The sequence below is a fragment of the Salvelinus sp. IW2-2015 genome, linkage group LG4q.2, assembly GCF_002910315.2.
Source record: "Salvelinus sp. IW2-2015 linkage group LG4q.2, ASM291031v2, whole genome shotgun sequence".
NCBI lineage: Eukaryota > Metazoa > Chordata > Actinopteri > Salmoniformes > Salmonidae > Salvelinus > Salvelinus sp. IW2-2015.
The window spans coordinates 16,480,097-16,497,164 of record NC_036843.1 but is presented as its reverse complement, the minus strand read 5'-3'; the positions used below and the strand labels follow the sequence as shown (position 1 = coordinate 16,497,164).

At 44.7% G+C, this 17,068-nt stretch overlaps 1 protein-coding gene across 1 annotated transcript in view; it reads left to right on the top strand.

The window, feature by feature from the left end:
- LOC111963408 (homeobox protein Meis2-like) overlaps nucleotides 1–17,068 on the top strand; it is a 150,436-nt gene that overhangs the window by 12,068 nt on the left and 121,300 nt on the right. Inside the window, 2 exon segments of the mRNA XM_070443408.1 lie at nucleotides 3,851–3,901; nucleotides 3,904–3,964. Coding sequence (XP_070299509.1) covers nucleotides 3,851–3,901; nucleotides 3,904–3,964 — 112 coding nt within the window.

Genomic DNA, 17,068 nt, shown 5'->3' with positions numbered 1-17,068 from the left:
TATCCTGCTTTTATATTAATTACAACATGCATTATCAGCTGTGAGTCGCTAACCTCAGCAAATAGAGAAGGCAGCCACGGGTGACCAAGCTTGCCTTGTATCTTATTTTCCATCTAGTCTATCTATTATCTGTATGCCTGTCTGTCTGTCTCCCTGCCTGTCTCCCTGCCTGCCTGTCTGTCTGCCAGTCTGTCTGCCTGTCAGACGGTCTGTCTGTCTCTCTGCCTGTCTCCCTGCCTGCCTGTCTGTCTGCCTGTGTGCCTGTCTGCGCTGTGTGTTGTGTTGCGTTCGCATCGTTGCTGCTCTGGTCTCTCCTGGTAACAGTGCTCTTTAACACAATTAGAGAAGAGCATGGAGTGAACCCTGTTTGACTCCTAATGATGCCAAGCTACAGGGAGTAGTCACATGACGTGGTGCTACAGGCATTGTGATTTGTTGTTGTTGTGATCTTGGTTTTTAGATTGACGAAGAAAGACCCTTTTGGGTGAAGTATTTTTTTTTTAACGTCTTGTTTGAACTTTAATGGACTCATGGGAGGCCTGCTATCTGTGTTTGTGAGTGTGTGTCTGCCTGTGTATTGGTAATGCAGGCCTTGGTGTGCGCTCACCTTTCATAGCTTGGAGAGGTTCACTGAATAATTCACAGCAGGGAAAGGAAGGCTATTGCTTTTGTCGCCCTGTTGAGTGTGGAAAGTTAACGCAGGTGTTGGGATATTTGTTGCCATGTTATGCGAGAGCGGTTATTGATGAGAGGTGAGCGACATCTACGCATAGTGAAGCACCTGTTTGACCAAATGAAAACATAAGCATTTGTTTGGACCTACATAATTTTCCTACAGTTGTTTGGTCTTTGCTTATGTTACAGTGACCAACAGGGCCTAGTTTAGTCCAAGGCCTAGATCCCTGGCCAAGCTTCCATTTACTGTACTTCTGGCTAGCAAATCACTGCCAAATATCACTCCCATTAGCTAAGCTGTCTCTGAATAGAATTTAGTACCAGAGCCATTAAAAATGACACATTACTGTGCTATGATAGCTAGATTTAGTCCTATGGATTCAGCCGTTGCATTAAATGCATGTGGTTCCCTGGCATAGCTGGCCGTCAGATCCGAGGCTGTCCTGACTGGCTGCAGTGTTGTGGAGAAAGCGAGAGATAGAGAAAGAGAGTCTGAGAGTCATTGAGTTAGTTAGCGTACTGTAGAGTAGCCTTCTAGGTCAGTCTGGCCGGCAATGGGTGTTTCAGTGATCAGGAAGTGGAACCCAGTCATTTTCTTCCCTTAGAGCAACAAGAGCCCATTTGGGGTCTGTGGAGCCTGGCTCTGGCTAAATACATCATGCACTGCCTGGGCTCTTGAGGCTGCGTCCCGCCGAGACACATTTTCAGCCTCTTTATAAACGAATCGGCTGCATATCTGGTGGCTGGGGTTTGGACTTCATGGCCTCCGAGAATGGAGACACTATTTATCTGTCTCAGTCGCTATTCTTTTCTCTCTCTGTCTCCCTGTCTTTCTCTCTCTCAGTCTCTCTCCCCTCTGTCTCAGCCTGCCTCCCTCCCTTTGCCTGCCCTTCCTTTTTTAATGACATTGGCTTAATAGAAGTGTAATAAGATGGCTCACGTTAGTGTTGTTACCCTCTATGTAATAAATATACAGATAATTGTAAAGGAAGGCTCTTGACCGCATCGAAGCACACCTCTTTTCCACTCCCTCATTCAGAAGGGCTAAAACCCATGCGGGGGCTATTGTCCGGCCTGCCTTATTTCCACCCACCTCCTCTCCTCTTCTGGGTAATTCTCCCAGCTCTTTATATGATTGCCATCCGGAGAACAGCTGACGCTGAGAGGGGTTGTAGTGGAGTGCTGGGGCTGAAGGGCCTGTGTCTGCCTGCTGTTTTCCACTCCGCTCCGAGCTGTTTGAGAACACAGTCTTCCTCCCCAAAAACTTACCAGATGAAAGGAGGGCCGCTGAGCTGCTCGTAGGCACAGCCAGAGCCAGAGCAGCAACGGCAGCACATAAGGACCAACCAGCCAGTCAGCTAACCGCTCTGTGCTGCTGCCTCATAGCCTCTCCTCGTGAACTCAATCTCCTGTCTGTCCTCCCCCAGAACAGCTCACTCAAACTGGGGCAGCCTCACTAGCAGGCAAACGTTCAGCAGGATCACTACTGAGCTTAAGGTGATTAGTAAAAACAGTCTCTTTTGAAATAATTCTGTGGCCTGTACTTTCCCTCCTGCTTTTAATATTTGTGTGTGTGTTTGAGACAAAAACAAATTGAGCTGGGAGAAGTGGACTAAGGTTTGTGGGAAGCCTTGGTGCAGGCCTGTGTTTGTTTGGCTTGGGCTCCTTTCAAGGGGCTGCTTCTCCAGGGCCCCAGACAAGTTGGGCCAACATTTTGTCATTTTTTAAAAAGGTGACAAGTTAAGTTGGGATAGACTAGACTTTGTTTGTATGTGTGTGTGTGTTATGGTGTATGTGAGCGATGGTCTTGTGTATAAATATGTGATTGTAAATGTAAGTATGTGTGTGTGTGTGTTGTGTGTGTGTGTGTGTGTGTGTGTGTTGTGTGTGTGTGTGTGTGTGTGTGTGTTGTGAGTGTAGGTGTGTGTGTGTGTGTGTGACTCATGTGTCTATCTGTACTGTGTGTATAGGAGTGACGTGGTCAGTCTATCCCTCTGTGGTGTGAATGGCAGAGGAAATTTCCACTTGTAGCCTGCCTTCGTGTGGCACTGATAAAGCCTTCCTGTACTGTGCTGTAGGACGCCAGTTCCCCGGTCCGGACCAGCAGGGACCTGGGAATGACCGGAGAGAGAGAAGGAGGAGAAAGAGAAAACGGGAGGAGAGAGAGAACAAGGAGAGAGAGGGAGGAGAGAAAGGGAGGAGAGAGAGGAAGAAGAGAATGGAAAAAGAGAGATGAAGAGAAGAGGAGGGAGGAGAGAGAGGGAGGAGCCGAGGGAGGAAAAAGGGAAGTAGAGAAAGGGAGGAGTAACTGTACTTATGAGCTCCAAGTTTTTATTGTGCAAACCATGCCACTATTGGAGCCAGTTGTCTCTGTAGGAGTGTTCTGAGCTTTCTCTGAATGTATGTGTCTCTCGGGGTGTGTGTGTCTCTCTGTGTGGTCTCTCTGTGTGTCTGTGTGTCTGTGTTGTTGGGTGTGTGTGTGTGTGTGTGTGTGTGTGTGTGTGTGTGTTGTGTGTGTGTGTGTTGTGTGTGTGTGTGTGTGTGTGTGTGTGTGGTGTGTGTGTTGTTGTGTGTTGTGTGCATATTGTTTGGCAGATTAGAGGGAGAATCACTGTCATCTCTTATGTTCATTTCTGACAGTGCGTCATGATGAATAGCTCTTTGTGGTGTATTTAGACTTCTTTCCTCGATATTCCTCACTTGACACGGAAGTCTCAATTGGTTACGGTATAAACTAAGTCCACGGGCGCCGGCCATATGTGTTTAGACAATTCTTCAGCGAGCGCCCTGCCTGCACCGTTCAAAATCAGACTCCACATTAACTGTCTTCTCTGTGTTGTGTGCTCTTATGTGTTAATGAAACTGTGTGAATTCAGAGTTTAGACATTTGTGCATGTGGCTTTTGTCTTTCTGCTTTTGATTGTAGCAGCGTTGTTGATTGTGTGCTAGGGGGAATGAGTAGAGGTCTTTGCTTTCCCAAGGAATGCAAGCAGTCACAGAGATCCTCGCTGCACTGTAGACCCTTACAGATGTCACTCTGATGTTTCCAACATACTTCATGTGGTCTCCCGCTCTCTTTCCCCTTCCCCATCTCTCTCCTCCTCCTTCCTGCTCTCCTCTCCTGGTTTGCGGTTTGGATGGATCCTCCTCTCTTCTTTTGTAAAACTCCAAACAGAACCCAGCTTCCTGGAGAGACCACGATGACGCCACCTCCACACACTCGGCCGGCAACCAGGGCCCTCCAGCGGGGCCACGCTTCACAGAGCGGTGACAACAAGCAGCGAGCAAGGTGAGCCAGCATACACAAATGCACACAGGTATGCACGCATGCACACACCCACACAAAAACATACACGCACGCAATGTAACATTTTAAGGATTTGCCAATCCACCGCTTTATAGGACTAGAATAAATAGAATGGATGGCATTGACACTTACTCTTCAACTCCTCATTAGAAATAGTGTTGAAGTGTCCATTTTCTCTCACTTGTGCGCACACACGCACACGCACACGCACAGCACAAGCACAGCAGCAGCACAGCACTGTACAGCACATAACTCACAGCACAGTACAGCACATAACATGTACAGAGACAGCACAGCACAGCACATAACAGCCACAGACAGCACAGTACAGCACATCACAGCACATTACAGCACAGTACAGCACAGTACAGCACAGCACATAACAGCACAGTACAGCCACAGCACATAACAGCACAGCACAGCACAGCACAGCACAGCACAAGTACAGTACACACAGTACAGTACAGCACAGTACAGTCACAGCACAGTACAGAACAGCACAGTACAGCACAGCAACATAAAATAGCACAGCACAGCAACACAGCACAGAGCACAGCACAGACAGCACAGCACAGCACATAAACAGCACAGCACAGTACAGCACAGTACAAGTACAGAACCAGCACAGCACAATAACAGCACAGCACATAACACAGCACAGCACAGCAACAGCACAGCACAGTACAGCACAGCACAGCACAGTACAGCACAGCACAGTACAGTACAGCACAGCACAGCACAGCACAGCACAGAGCACAACAGACAGTACCAGCACAGCACAGCAACAGCATCAGTCACAGACAGCACAGCCAGCACAGCACAGCACAGCACAGTACATCACAGCAACAGCACAGCACAGTACACACAGCACAGCACAGCACGTATATACAGCACATACAGCACATAAACAGCACAGCACAGCACAGGACAGCAGCATAACAAGCATAGCACAGGCACATAACAGTATCAGCACAGCACAGCTACAGCACAGCACCGCACAGCACAGACACAGCACAGCACAGCACAGCACATTAACAGCACAGCACAGCACAGCACATACAGCACAGCACCATAACAGCACAGCACAGCACAGCACAGCACCAGCACAGCACAGATACAGTACAGCACAGTGCAGGACATAACAGCACAGCACAGCATAGTACAGCACAGCACATAACAGTACAGCACAGCACAGCACATTATTAACTGCTGTAACTGTAGCTATTTAGGGGTGGAGTTGAACAGGGCTCTAAGAAAAGCAGGTGATTAATAGGATATTTGTGCCAGTTTTCACTAGCATTTAAAACATATTAACGTTGCTAGCATGACAAGCCTAATTACAACTCAGAACAACTTGTGTTTTTATCTGGCTCTAGACTGGATGGACTGCTTGCCAGCCAGCCTGCCACAATGCATTAAAAAGAACAACCTGTACACAATATTATAGTTATAATGCAAGTCATGTCTGTGAGTCTGCATTTTGGATAGTTACAGTGTTCTGACTTTCTAGTATTCACATTTGTTGAAGTATTCAAACGAAGACATCAACGCAAGGCATCACACCAAAACAGAACTAACAAACTTGTTTCAATTCATGAATAAGGGATTCAACACTGTTATCTTAATAGTGTCTTTGCTAAGACAACAGTGTTGATTAGCCACTAGCCTTTCCTTTCTTGTCCTGCCCTTGTTTTCAATGTTCTCTGTTGCAGTCAGAGCTCCTTTTACTGGCGGCTGTGTGTGTGTGTGTGTGTGTGTGTGTGTCTGTTTCCGTCTGGGGTTTGCATGGAATTTCATCACACACACACACACACTCTTCTCCCTCACACTGTCTGTCTCCACAACAGGCCAGATGCTTGTCAAGTTCAATCACGGCTATCCTTTTGCAGATAGGCAATCAAATATATTGATGGTGTGTGTGTGTGTTCTGTGGTTGTGCTGGTTTAATCATAGAGTCTGTCTGAGTCTGTGAGTCTGTCGGAGTGGCTGTGTTGCTGAGCCATTACTGACCACAGAGACACTCCTAGAGTAGACCTTTGTGGTGGGCCCGTGTCAGGACTAGTTGCATCAAAGGCAGCTGACTGGCTGAACAAAAGGGGCTTGGCCTTGACAGTATCTCCGGTTCTCGAGGTGCACCGCGATTTAGAGAGGATCTGGCCAGTCACTGTGGCCTGTGTCTGGCAAGGTGAACAGTAGCTCTGAGATTCAGTCAAAGCCAGTACAGGAGCCCTCCTTTCATAGAGACTAAGCGATGCAGAAAAGAAGGCTGCACAAGGGAGAGAAATAATAGAGAGAGGGAGGAAGTAGAAAGAAATGCACTCCCTATTGATTATCTTACACGCATATGTACAAGTGACCTGTAATCCACAGAGCACTTATCGACTCCTCTCATCACCGGATCCAGTAACAGCTGATCAATATGGGCCAAGACAGTTACCGTACGACGCTGAGCACTGGGCCAAGTAGGACCCAGACCAGATCTGGGCCTCCCTGCCCCAGACCAGACCTGTGCCTCCCTGCCCCAGACCAGACCTGGGCCTCCCTGCCCCAGACCTAGGCCTCCCTGCCCCAGACTAGACCTGTGCCTCCCTGCCCCAGACCAGACCTGGGCCTCCCTGCCCCAGACCTAGGCCTCCCTGCCCCAGACTAGACCTGAGCCTCCCTGCCCCAGACCAGACCTGGGCCTCCCTGCCCCAGACCTAGGCCTCCCTGCCCCAGACTAGACCTGGGCCTCCCTGCCCCAGACCAGACCTGGGCCTCTCTGCCCCAGACCAAAAGGGGATAAATGCTGTACTTACCTCCAGCTCAAACCCCTGAGTGAAAAAAAGGAAAATAAGGAGGAGGGGGATAGAACAAAAGAAAGAGGAGAGAGAAAAAGAGATGCCAAAACGAGGAGGTGTAGAGAGAAAGGAGTAGAAAAAACAGAGTAGGGAAAATGAGGAGAGAAAATCAAGACAGAGAGAAAAAAAGAGTGTGAATGAGAAAAAAGAAGAGAGAAAGGAGCGAGAGAGAGGAGGCAGCTGATTTAATGGTCTAATGAGGCCGTCCTCCAGCCAGTTGTTTCGTGTGAGGCTCGCTCTGACCTTTAGCTCCGCTCGGGAGCCCGTCCGCCTCATTTTTCACATTCTTGCAATTACGTTTACGCTTGAAGCTCTCCCTGACTCACAACTCTGGCCCTTCCACTCTGACAGAGCCCCCTGTCCTCTCCCCTCCACTCTACTCCTCTCCATGCATGGATAGCCTTCTCATCTCAACCATATTTCCACGTTACAAAAATACACTCCATAGTCTGAACACTTAAGCCCACAGAGAAAGAGCCAAACGTGTGCCTCACCTAATTAATCAGGTATTTAACAGGTTAGCCTCTGTTAAAATGGGTGGAGGTTGAGGTACTGTAGAAAGAAAGAAAGAAAGAAAGAAAGAAAGAATGAAAGAAAGAATGAGGGGAAAGGGATAGAGAGAAAGAGATAGAGAGAAAGAGATAGAGAGTCAGGGAGGCGGAAGGAAAGACAAGAGCTGTAAGGAACGAACAAAAAAAACATAAGTTAATCATCCTTTTCTGCGAATACTTGTAGCCCTTTCCTGCAGTCAATGACCAAAAGCCCCCTCTTTGGCCTCATGGGTGGAATGTTACTCATATTTTTAATCATTTCATAATTAATAAAGTTTTAAACTTTTTTTATGACGGAAATCCAGTGTTTCTATATCAAACAGTTTTGTTATATTTCAGTCTTCTGTGATGTATATAAAGTGTAATATTGGGATCCAATCTCAAAATGTATAACATTTCACCTCTATATCTGACATGGTACAGGTGTCTGCTTTTTTGTAAGCCCATAACCATGTGTGTGAGGRGTATACTTTTGTTTCAAAGTAGATTTGTTTAAGACTACCAATAATTACTCTGTGTGGGCCTGATTTAGCCCACTGCAGGTTGAAAGAATAGTGGGGCTTAAAAAAATCGCTTAATTTCTTTTAAATGAGAAGTCTTAAGGCCACCTTTTTGGGTCTTGTATTTTCTAGTGAGTGTTGAAATGTTCCTGATTTATATAACCTACACAGGGGTCTCTGACAATGGCTAAGTGGATGCGTTGGCGAGTGTGAATTCTCCTGTTTTCCTCCTCATGTTAATCAGTCATTACTTTGACGGTTTATAGTTCCTGTTAGGTKAATTACATGACAGCATACACCTCTCATACCTTTCCCTCCCTTCTGAGAAAGAGAGAGAGAGAGTGTGTGAGTGTAGATACAGGCCTAGAGAAAATGTACATTCGTAACAACATAATCTCTCGCTTGTATCTCAGCACTGAGCATTATTCTGAACCCCTGCCAGAAAACATTTTAACTTCTCTAGGGTAGGGGGCAGCATTCAGAATTTTGGATGAAAAGCATGCCCAAATTAAACTGCCTGCTTCTCGGGCCCAGAAGATATTATATGTATATAACTGGTAGATTTGGATAGAAAACACTCTAAAGTTTCCAAAACTGTTAAAATAGTGTCTGTGAGTATAACAGAACTGATTTGGCAGGCGAAAACCTGAGAAAAATCCATTCGGGAAGTAGTTTTGTTTTTGTTTTTGTAGTTTTCTATTCAATGCCATTACAGTATCCATTGACTTAGGACTCAAATTGCAGTTCCTATGCCTTCCACTAGATGTTAACAGTCTTTAGAAATTGTTTCAGGCTTGTATTCTGAAAAATGAGGAAGTAAGAGCAGTCCGAATGAGTGACACTAAAGTGTCACAGAGCTTTTTCATGCAAACGACCGAGAGAGTGCCTTTCTTGTTTACCTTTTATATTGATGACGTTATTGTCCGGTTGAAATATTATCGATTATTTAGGCTAAAAACAACCTGAGGATTGAATATAAACATCGTTTGACATGTTTCTATGAACTTTACGGATACAATTTGGATTTCTTTGTCTGCCTGTAATGACTGCGTTTGAGCCTGTGGATTACTGAAGAAAACGCGGGAACAAAACGGAGGTTTTTGGATATAAAGAGACTATCGAACAAAAGGAACATTTATTGAGTAAATGAATGTCTGCTGAGTGCAACCATATGAAGATCATCAAAGGTAAGGGATGAATTTTATCTCTTTCTGACTTGTGTAACTCTTCTACTTGGCTGGTTACTGTTTGTAATGATTTGTCTGCTGTTTGTAATGTTCTCTATTAATCGTGAGGTATGTTTTCGTCGTAAAGCATTTWAAAAATCTGACACCGTGGTTGGATTCACAAGAAGTTCATCTTTAAACCTATGTAAAATATGTTTTGTTTTCTGAATTTTTATAATGAGTATTTCTGTATTTGAATTTGGCGCCCAGCAGTTTCACTGGCTGTTGAAGAGGTGGGACGCTAACGTCTCACGTACRCAAGAGAGGTTAACCAGTGAGAAAATATGTGTATCCRCTCTTAAGGWATCATTTATTGTGAAGCAGTAAGCAAGGTGAAGCATGCTCATAGCTGTCAGTAGAGATTGCCAGTTAAGGTTTTGACACATTGGAGAGAGGGTTTGGGTACAGCACACAGGCCTGCTAACACCCCACCCCCCTCCCTCCTCATCCTCCACCTCATTCGCTCACACACTTTTTTTCCACTCTGAAATCCCTTCCAAAAATGAAAATATGAATTATCACCTTGGGGGGAAATTCTGCACTCTTACTTACTGTCTGTGATTAGAACTCCATGTGTTCTAGCTTGATAAACAGCAGTGGTGCATGGCAGAAGTTTCAATAGGCTTCCTTACAGATTTCAGCTCAGTGCTCTCCACTATCAGAGCATCAGTGTTGGCTCGTCTTGTAGCCCTTTTGATTAGCAGCACCTTTGATTTATTCTGAGCTTATCTTGAGACACCAGAAACGTAAATGAAGTAGTAATAAGTCAGACCTGATGTCAGTGGCTGTTTAAAAATAGGAGTTTATTTCGAAGAAGGTGGCCAATATCAGTTTAAAACACCCAAAGTGTGTTTGAGCTGGAAACGGATGAAGCATACTCCACTTCATGTCCATGCCAAACACTGTACTGTCAGATACACTCACAGACTCACTCAACTACAGTAAATCCTCACTACTGATACAACTTCAAGTTAGGGAAGCTCCCTCCCTCCCTCCCTCCCTCCCTCCCTCCCTCCCTTTCTTCAGTCCGCTCCTATAATTATTAGATATGCATGAAAACCAAATCCATGTTGACATCTTGAGTGGTGAGCAAAAGGCCTCTCCGTACCATTCCCCCCATTTTACTACCAAAAGCCCCAGCAAAAAAAAAGAGAAAACGTTTTGTACATTTTCTCAGCAATTGAACAATCCTCCATGTTCTGCAGCTACACAGACTCCCCTGAGAGGTACAGAGAGAGAAAGATAGAGGTTGAGGGAGAGAGGGGTTGAGGGAGAGAGGTTGAGGGAGCAAGAGAGGTTGAGGGAGAGAGAGAGAGATTGAGGGAGAGAGAGGTTGAAGGAGAGAGAGAGAGAGTTTTAGGGAGAGAGAGAGAGAGGTTGAGGGAGAGAGAGAGAGTGGTGGGGCTTGGTGGGAGCGTGCTACAGTAGCCCTGGTGGCGGTGTGGTGTGTGTGTTTTCAGTGTGTGTTGGAGTGTGTGCAGCTCGCCCATCCCTGGCCAGGGGCCCCTCTAGGCAGGGCCATTGTGGTTGAGCTCACCAGAGGGGGGTCATTCCTTGTGGGGACACGGCTCCCTGGCCAAACCCAGAAATCTGTCAGTTTCCAGACCTTTGGCTTATTTTTCTCTTTTTTCAAGGCCCTGGTACAGCTTTACTGTGTGCTCAAATGAAGTCCCCCCCAAAATAAGAGAAGTAAAAGGAAACCACAACAGAAAGGAAGCCAGGGACTCAGCTAAAACACAAGATGGAAGCCTTGTTGCATTGTTGTGTCTGCTGTTCCTGCCCTGTGTGTATGTGCTAGTTGGCTGTCTCTGGGTGCCTGTTAGAGTTTAATTTAGACTAGTAATTAAAGCTGAATACTGGCCAATAAACAACAGATAAACAGTAAAGCAGAACCGGGCCCTGCTGTTTTATGGCCGTCACTCCCAGCTGTTAGAGGACTGATAACTTTTACACAGTGCCCCTACCTCACCACAACACCACAGCAGTGGAAACAGGCAGGCTAGACGTTCCTCCTTCTTTCAAAACAATACAGAGAGCAGAGAGAGAGATGCTCAAGAAGAACAGAGCGAAAGAGAGAGAGAGAGATAGAAAGAGGATGAAGTGAGGGCAGCCAGGGTGAGGACAGCAGCAGCCAGGGTGAAAGGTTTAGGAAGAGGAGCCTGCCCTCAGTAGATTGCTTACAAAACCACTTAAATGGCAACAATGATCGCATTAACAATAAATTAAGAGCTATCATGATGTGCCTGGTGTGCTTTCCGCCTGTGGCTTTTACTGGCATTTGTGCAATCAATCACTGTGTCCACACACCTTAGTGACACCCTAGCCAAAGCAGGAGACTGACGTCAGATCAACCCAGAGCTTTCCTACACAGGCCTGGCCGTAAAATAGACTTTACAGCATGACTTTACTACATGGTATCACTTTCCTACATGTATAAGGTTAGTACATGAAGAGGTCTCCAAGGTGTTGTAACCTGTGTCACTACATGTCCAGGCCATGCTAGTCAGGTGTCTGTGGGGTTGTTGTGAAAGCATTGTCAGTGTCACTGGGTTTGTTCGGAAGGGGCAGGGCTATTGTTGAAAGCTGAGAATAGTTGCTCRGGAGGGGGAAGAAAACACAGAACAGAGGGGATACTTTCATGATCCCATTAGCATAAGAGTGGCTAAATTATTCATGCAGAGTGCTTAATCTATGGGGCCAGTATAGTTAATGCACATAGTTTTAAAATGGATCTCTCCTGCTCCCTCCACTCCGCACTGAGACCAGATTCTTGCTGGATTCAGCATTCACAGGCATTTACAGGCATTCACAGGCCTCACTCTCAGACGCACGTTGGTGTACACACACACACACACACACACACACACACACACACAACACACACACACACACACACACACACACACACACACACACACACACACACACACACACACACAACACACACACAACACACCACACACACACACACACACACACCACACACACACACACACATTGCTTTGCTCCAAGCTGTTTCAAGGGGCCTCAGTTCTCAGGCTCATCCTCTCTTTTAGTCTCTCTCTATCTCTCTTTCCACCTCCCCCCCTCACTCACTGCAGACTATCTGGCCCCTTTTCCAAATGGTGATATTAAAAGCAGAATGATCAGCTCCCCCTCCTCTCTCTCTCACCCCCCCTCTCTGTTCTCTCTCTTAACATGCTGGAATCTATGAGAAAAAAAAGCACACATCAAAAGAATAGAAAGAAAAGACAGCGTTAATGCTCTCCAGTAAGTCTTACCAGAGGATCTCCAGTAAGTTCTACCAGAGGATTTCACCCACTCCCTCCTTCCTGCCTTCCCCAAGCTTTCCCCTCCACTCTGCCACACCCCACAACACTCTCCTCTCCACTCAGTCCACTCTCCTCTCTCCTCTCCTCCTCTCTTCTTCTCCTCTCTCGCTTCCTCCCTCCTCTCCTCTCTCCTCTCCTCTCCTCTCCTCTCCTCCTCTTCCTCTCCTCTCCTCTCCTCTCCTCTCCTCTCCTCTCCTCTCCTCTCCTCTCTCTCCTCTCCTCTCCTCCTTCTCTCTCCTCTCCTCTCCTCTCCTCTCCCTCCCTCCTCTCCTCTCCTCTCCTCTCTTCCCTTCCCTTTGGTTCTCAGATGTTCCTCAGAGCGCTGTCCCTCCCTCCCTCCCTTTCTGGCTGTGGCTAGGTCCTCTGGTCCATAATGCATGAACAGGCCACCAGCCCAGTTCAGTCGGGCCCGGCTCTGATCAACCCGAGCCTGGATCCTCTCCCTCTCTTTTCTCCCTCTGCAGCGGGAAAGACACATTAACTGGGTCAAGCTAATGTGCAAACTAATGTTTGCTGGACATAGGGAAAAAATTACTAAAATTATTCTGACAGCAGCTGAAGAGAATGTATGTTATGCGCCATCAGGGGAAAGCTTCTTTATTTTTCTTTCTTTTCTTTCTTTCTTTCTTTTCTTTCTTTCTTTCTTTCTTTCTTTCTTTCTTTTCTTTCTTTCTTTCTCTTTCTTTCTTTCTGTCCTCTCTTTTAGTAGATGAAGACCAGCTTCTCTGGAAGTGAGTTGGGTGTAATTAAAAAACAGAGAGGAATTGATGGGGGGAAACAGGAAAGCAATCATGATTGAACTATATGAAGCATGGTGACCTGTTCTCTGTGTGTTGCACTCATGGGCTAGAAAGAGAGAGAGAGAAATAGAGTAAGATGTAAATAGAGATATTGAGTAAGTAAGATGTAGAGCAAGGAAAGAGAAGAAGGTAGAGAAATAGAGAATTATAGTAAGAGAGAGACAGTAATAGAGAGAGAGAGATACAGAAGGACTAATAGAGAGAGAGACAGAAGTAATAGAGAGAGAAGACAGACAGTAATAGAGAGAGAGAGACAAGTAGTAGAAAGAGAGAGAGACAGTATCGAGAGAGAGGAGAGGAGAGAGAGATAGTAATAGAGAGAGAGAGATAAAGTATAGAGACAGAGATAGTAATAGAGAGAGAGAGATAGTTATAGATAGAGAGAGACAGTAAATAGAGAGAGAGAGACAGTAATCGAGGAGAGAGAGATAGTAAAGAGAGAGAGGAGATAGTAATAGAAGAGATAGACAGTATAATAGAAGAGAGACAGTAATAGATAGAGAGACAGTAATAGAGAAGAGACAGTAATAGAGAGAGAGATAGTAATAGAGAGAGATATAGACAGTAATATAGAGAGAGATAGTAATAGAGAGAGTAATAGAGAGAGAGACAGTAATAGGAGTGAGAGAGAGATAGTAATAGAGAAGAGATAGACAGTAATAGAGAGAGATTGACAGTGAAATGAAGAGAGAGAGAGATAGACAGTAATAAGAGAGAGATTGACAGAATAGAGAGAGATAGTAATAGAGAGGAGACAGTAATATATAGACAGAGATTGTAATAGAGAGAGAGATAGACAAAATAATAGAGGAGAATGACACTATAGAGAGAGAGAAGAGATAGTAATAGAGAGATAGACCATAATAGAGAGGAGGAGAAGAGAGACAGAATAGAATAGAGAGAGATAGTATAGAGAAGACGAGAGATAGTAATAGAGAGAGATATAATAGAGAGAGAGATAGTAATAGAGATAGATAGTAATAGAGAGAGAGAGAGAGCCGTAATAGAGAGAGGAGAGACAGTATTAGAGAGAGAGATAGTAATTAGAGAGGAGAGATAGATAGATAGTAATAGAGAGAGACAGTAATAGAGAGAGAGATGGAGAGAGAGAAGAGAGAGAGAGAGAGAGAGAGAGGAGAGAGAGAGAAGAGAGAGAGAGAGAGATGAGGAGAAGAGAGAGAGGAGAAGAGAGAGAGCGAGAGACGAGAGAGAGAGAGAGAGATAGAGAGGAGAGGAGAGAGGTAATATATAGAGAGAGAGATAGTAATAGAGAGAGGAAGACAATAATAGAGAGAGAGATATAATAGAAGATATACATTAATAGAGAGAGACAGTAAGAGAGAGAGGAGACAGTAATAGAAGAGAGAGAGAGAGAGAGATAGGCATTAATTGAGAGAGAGATAGTAATAGAGATAGAAATAGTAATAGAGCGAAGATAGACCAGTAATAGAAGAGAGATAGTAATAGAGAGAGATAGACAGTAATAGAGAGAGATTGACAGTAATAGAGAGAGATATAGTAGTAATAGAAGAGAGAGATAGACAGCAAATATAGAGAGAGATAGTAATAGAGAGAGACATTAATAGAGAGAGATAGTAATAGAGAGAGAGGGAGAGAGAGATAAGTAATAGAGAGAGAGATAGACAGTAATAGAGAGAGATTGACAGTAATAGAGAGAGAGAGATAGACAGACAGGAATAGAGGAGAGATAGTAATAGAGAGAGAGAGCAGTAATATAGAGAGAGAGATATAATAGAGAGAGATATACAATAATAGAGAGAGAGAGACAGTAATAGAGAGAGAAGATATAATAGAGAGAGGATAGTAATAGAGAGAGATAGTATAGAGAGAGAGAGATAGTAATAGAGAGAGAGAAGAGATAAGTAATAGAAGAGAGAAGGGCAGTAATATAGAGAGAGAGAGAACATAATATAGAGAAGAGATGACAGTAAATAGAGAGAGAGAGAGATAGTAATAGACGAGAGATATACATTAATAGAGAGATGACAGTAATAGCAAGAGAGAGAGAGAGAGATAGGCAGTAATCGAGAGAGAGATAGTAATAGAGATAGAGGTAGTAATAGAGAGAGATAGACAGTAATAGAGAGAGAGAGACAGTAATATAGAGAGAGAGATAGTAATAGAGAGAGAGATAGACAGTAATAGAGAGAGATTGACAGTAATAGAGAGAGAGAGATAGACAGTAATAAAGAGAGATATAGTAATAGAGAGAGAGATAGCAATATAGAGAGAGATGGTAATAGAGAGAGGCATTAATAGAGAGAGAGATAGTAATAGAGAGAGCGAGAGAGAGAGTAATGGAGAGAGAGAGATAGTAATAGAGAGAGAGAAATAGTAATAGAGAGAGAGATAGACAGTAATAMAGAGAGATTGTCAGTAATAGAGAGAGAGATAGACAGGAATAGAGAGAGAGATTGACAGTAATAGAGAGAGATAGTAACAGAGAGAGAGAGACAGTAATATATAGAGAGAGATAGTAATATAGAGAGAGATAGTAATAGAGAGAGATAGACAATAATAGAGAGAGAGACAGTAATAGAGAGAGATATAGTAATAGAGATAGTAATAGAGAGAGATAGTAATAGAGAGAGATAGTAATAGAGAAAGATAGTAATGGAGAGAGAGATAGACAGTAATAGAGAGAGAGAGATAGTAATAGAGAGAGATAGTAATAGAGAGAGAGATAGAGAGTAATAGAGAGAGAGATAGACAGTAAAGGATGACAATGCTGCTGTATTTTTTACAAGGATGACAATGCTGTTCGGCCTCTTTAAAGGGATACTGCTTTCCCAGGAAATTGTGGATCTTGTTTTAAGAGGCGATAATCCAATTGATCTAGTCGCCACCAGATTTGTTGTGTGTGTGTTTGTGTGTAAAGCAACGAGAGAGAGTTCCAGAGACAGTCGGGTGCCATAGGCAGCCCCAGGCTATGTCTGGCCTGACCCCGGTCCCCATTCTAGCTGAGAGAGAGGTTAGGGAGGCCACATCTGTCAAAGGCGCACCTGCGGGGGGACTCCAGTGCCCTGCATAGCTGCTCAGCCTGCCCCGTTTAAGGTGTCCTTAGTTGGTATTTAACCCTGACTCCCAGCGTCTCCTTCCTCGCACGCTTCTTTGTGTTTGACCAATGAGCCTTGCTCTTTTACTTTCTTCATTCTTCTGTCTCCCTTAACTCTCTAATCCCTCCTGTAACCCCCCCCCTCCCTCGAGTCTCTTAACCCCACCTCAAAGCTAGAGTCGCCAAAAAATGATAAATGAATAAATAAAAAGTAAAGCATTGTTGAAGGTAAGTGTATTGCTAGCTAGTTAGCTGTGTGGTGTGGTATAGTCTAGAGTAGCTATTCCCAAACTGCACAATGCCGTTGGGGGTACGCCAAATAAAAATGTGATTCGCAGAGGCAAGGTTTTCTTCTCGCCTGAGTAGGCTCGTTTCACCGCCAAAAATAAAATTAAACCATCTAGTGTTCAGCGAAATAACAACACAATGTCAAATACAGGTAGGCTAGTCAAATAATTAATATCCAATCACATTAACCGTTACTCTCTCGCGGGAATTCCACTAACGGTCCGTATGTAGCCAAATGTAGCTGCTACTCCTTCCGTTTGATGAAAATGGATAAATGGTTAAAATAAGTAAGGCCCGCGTCCATAGAGACACATACCAGCTCTACTGGTAGTACTGCTACTACCAGCAGTACTACACATGCACCTGTCGACAACAGAAGTTGTTCTGCTTCCACGAGCAAATCCAATGCTAGCATCAGTAATTCTACATTTGTTGTTAGCCCAGCTAGCATGGACACTGACAGTTGTGAATCT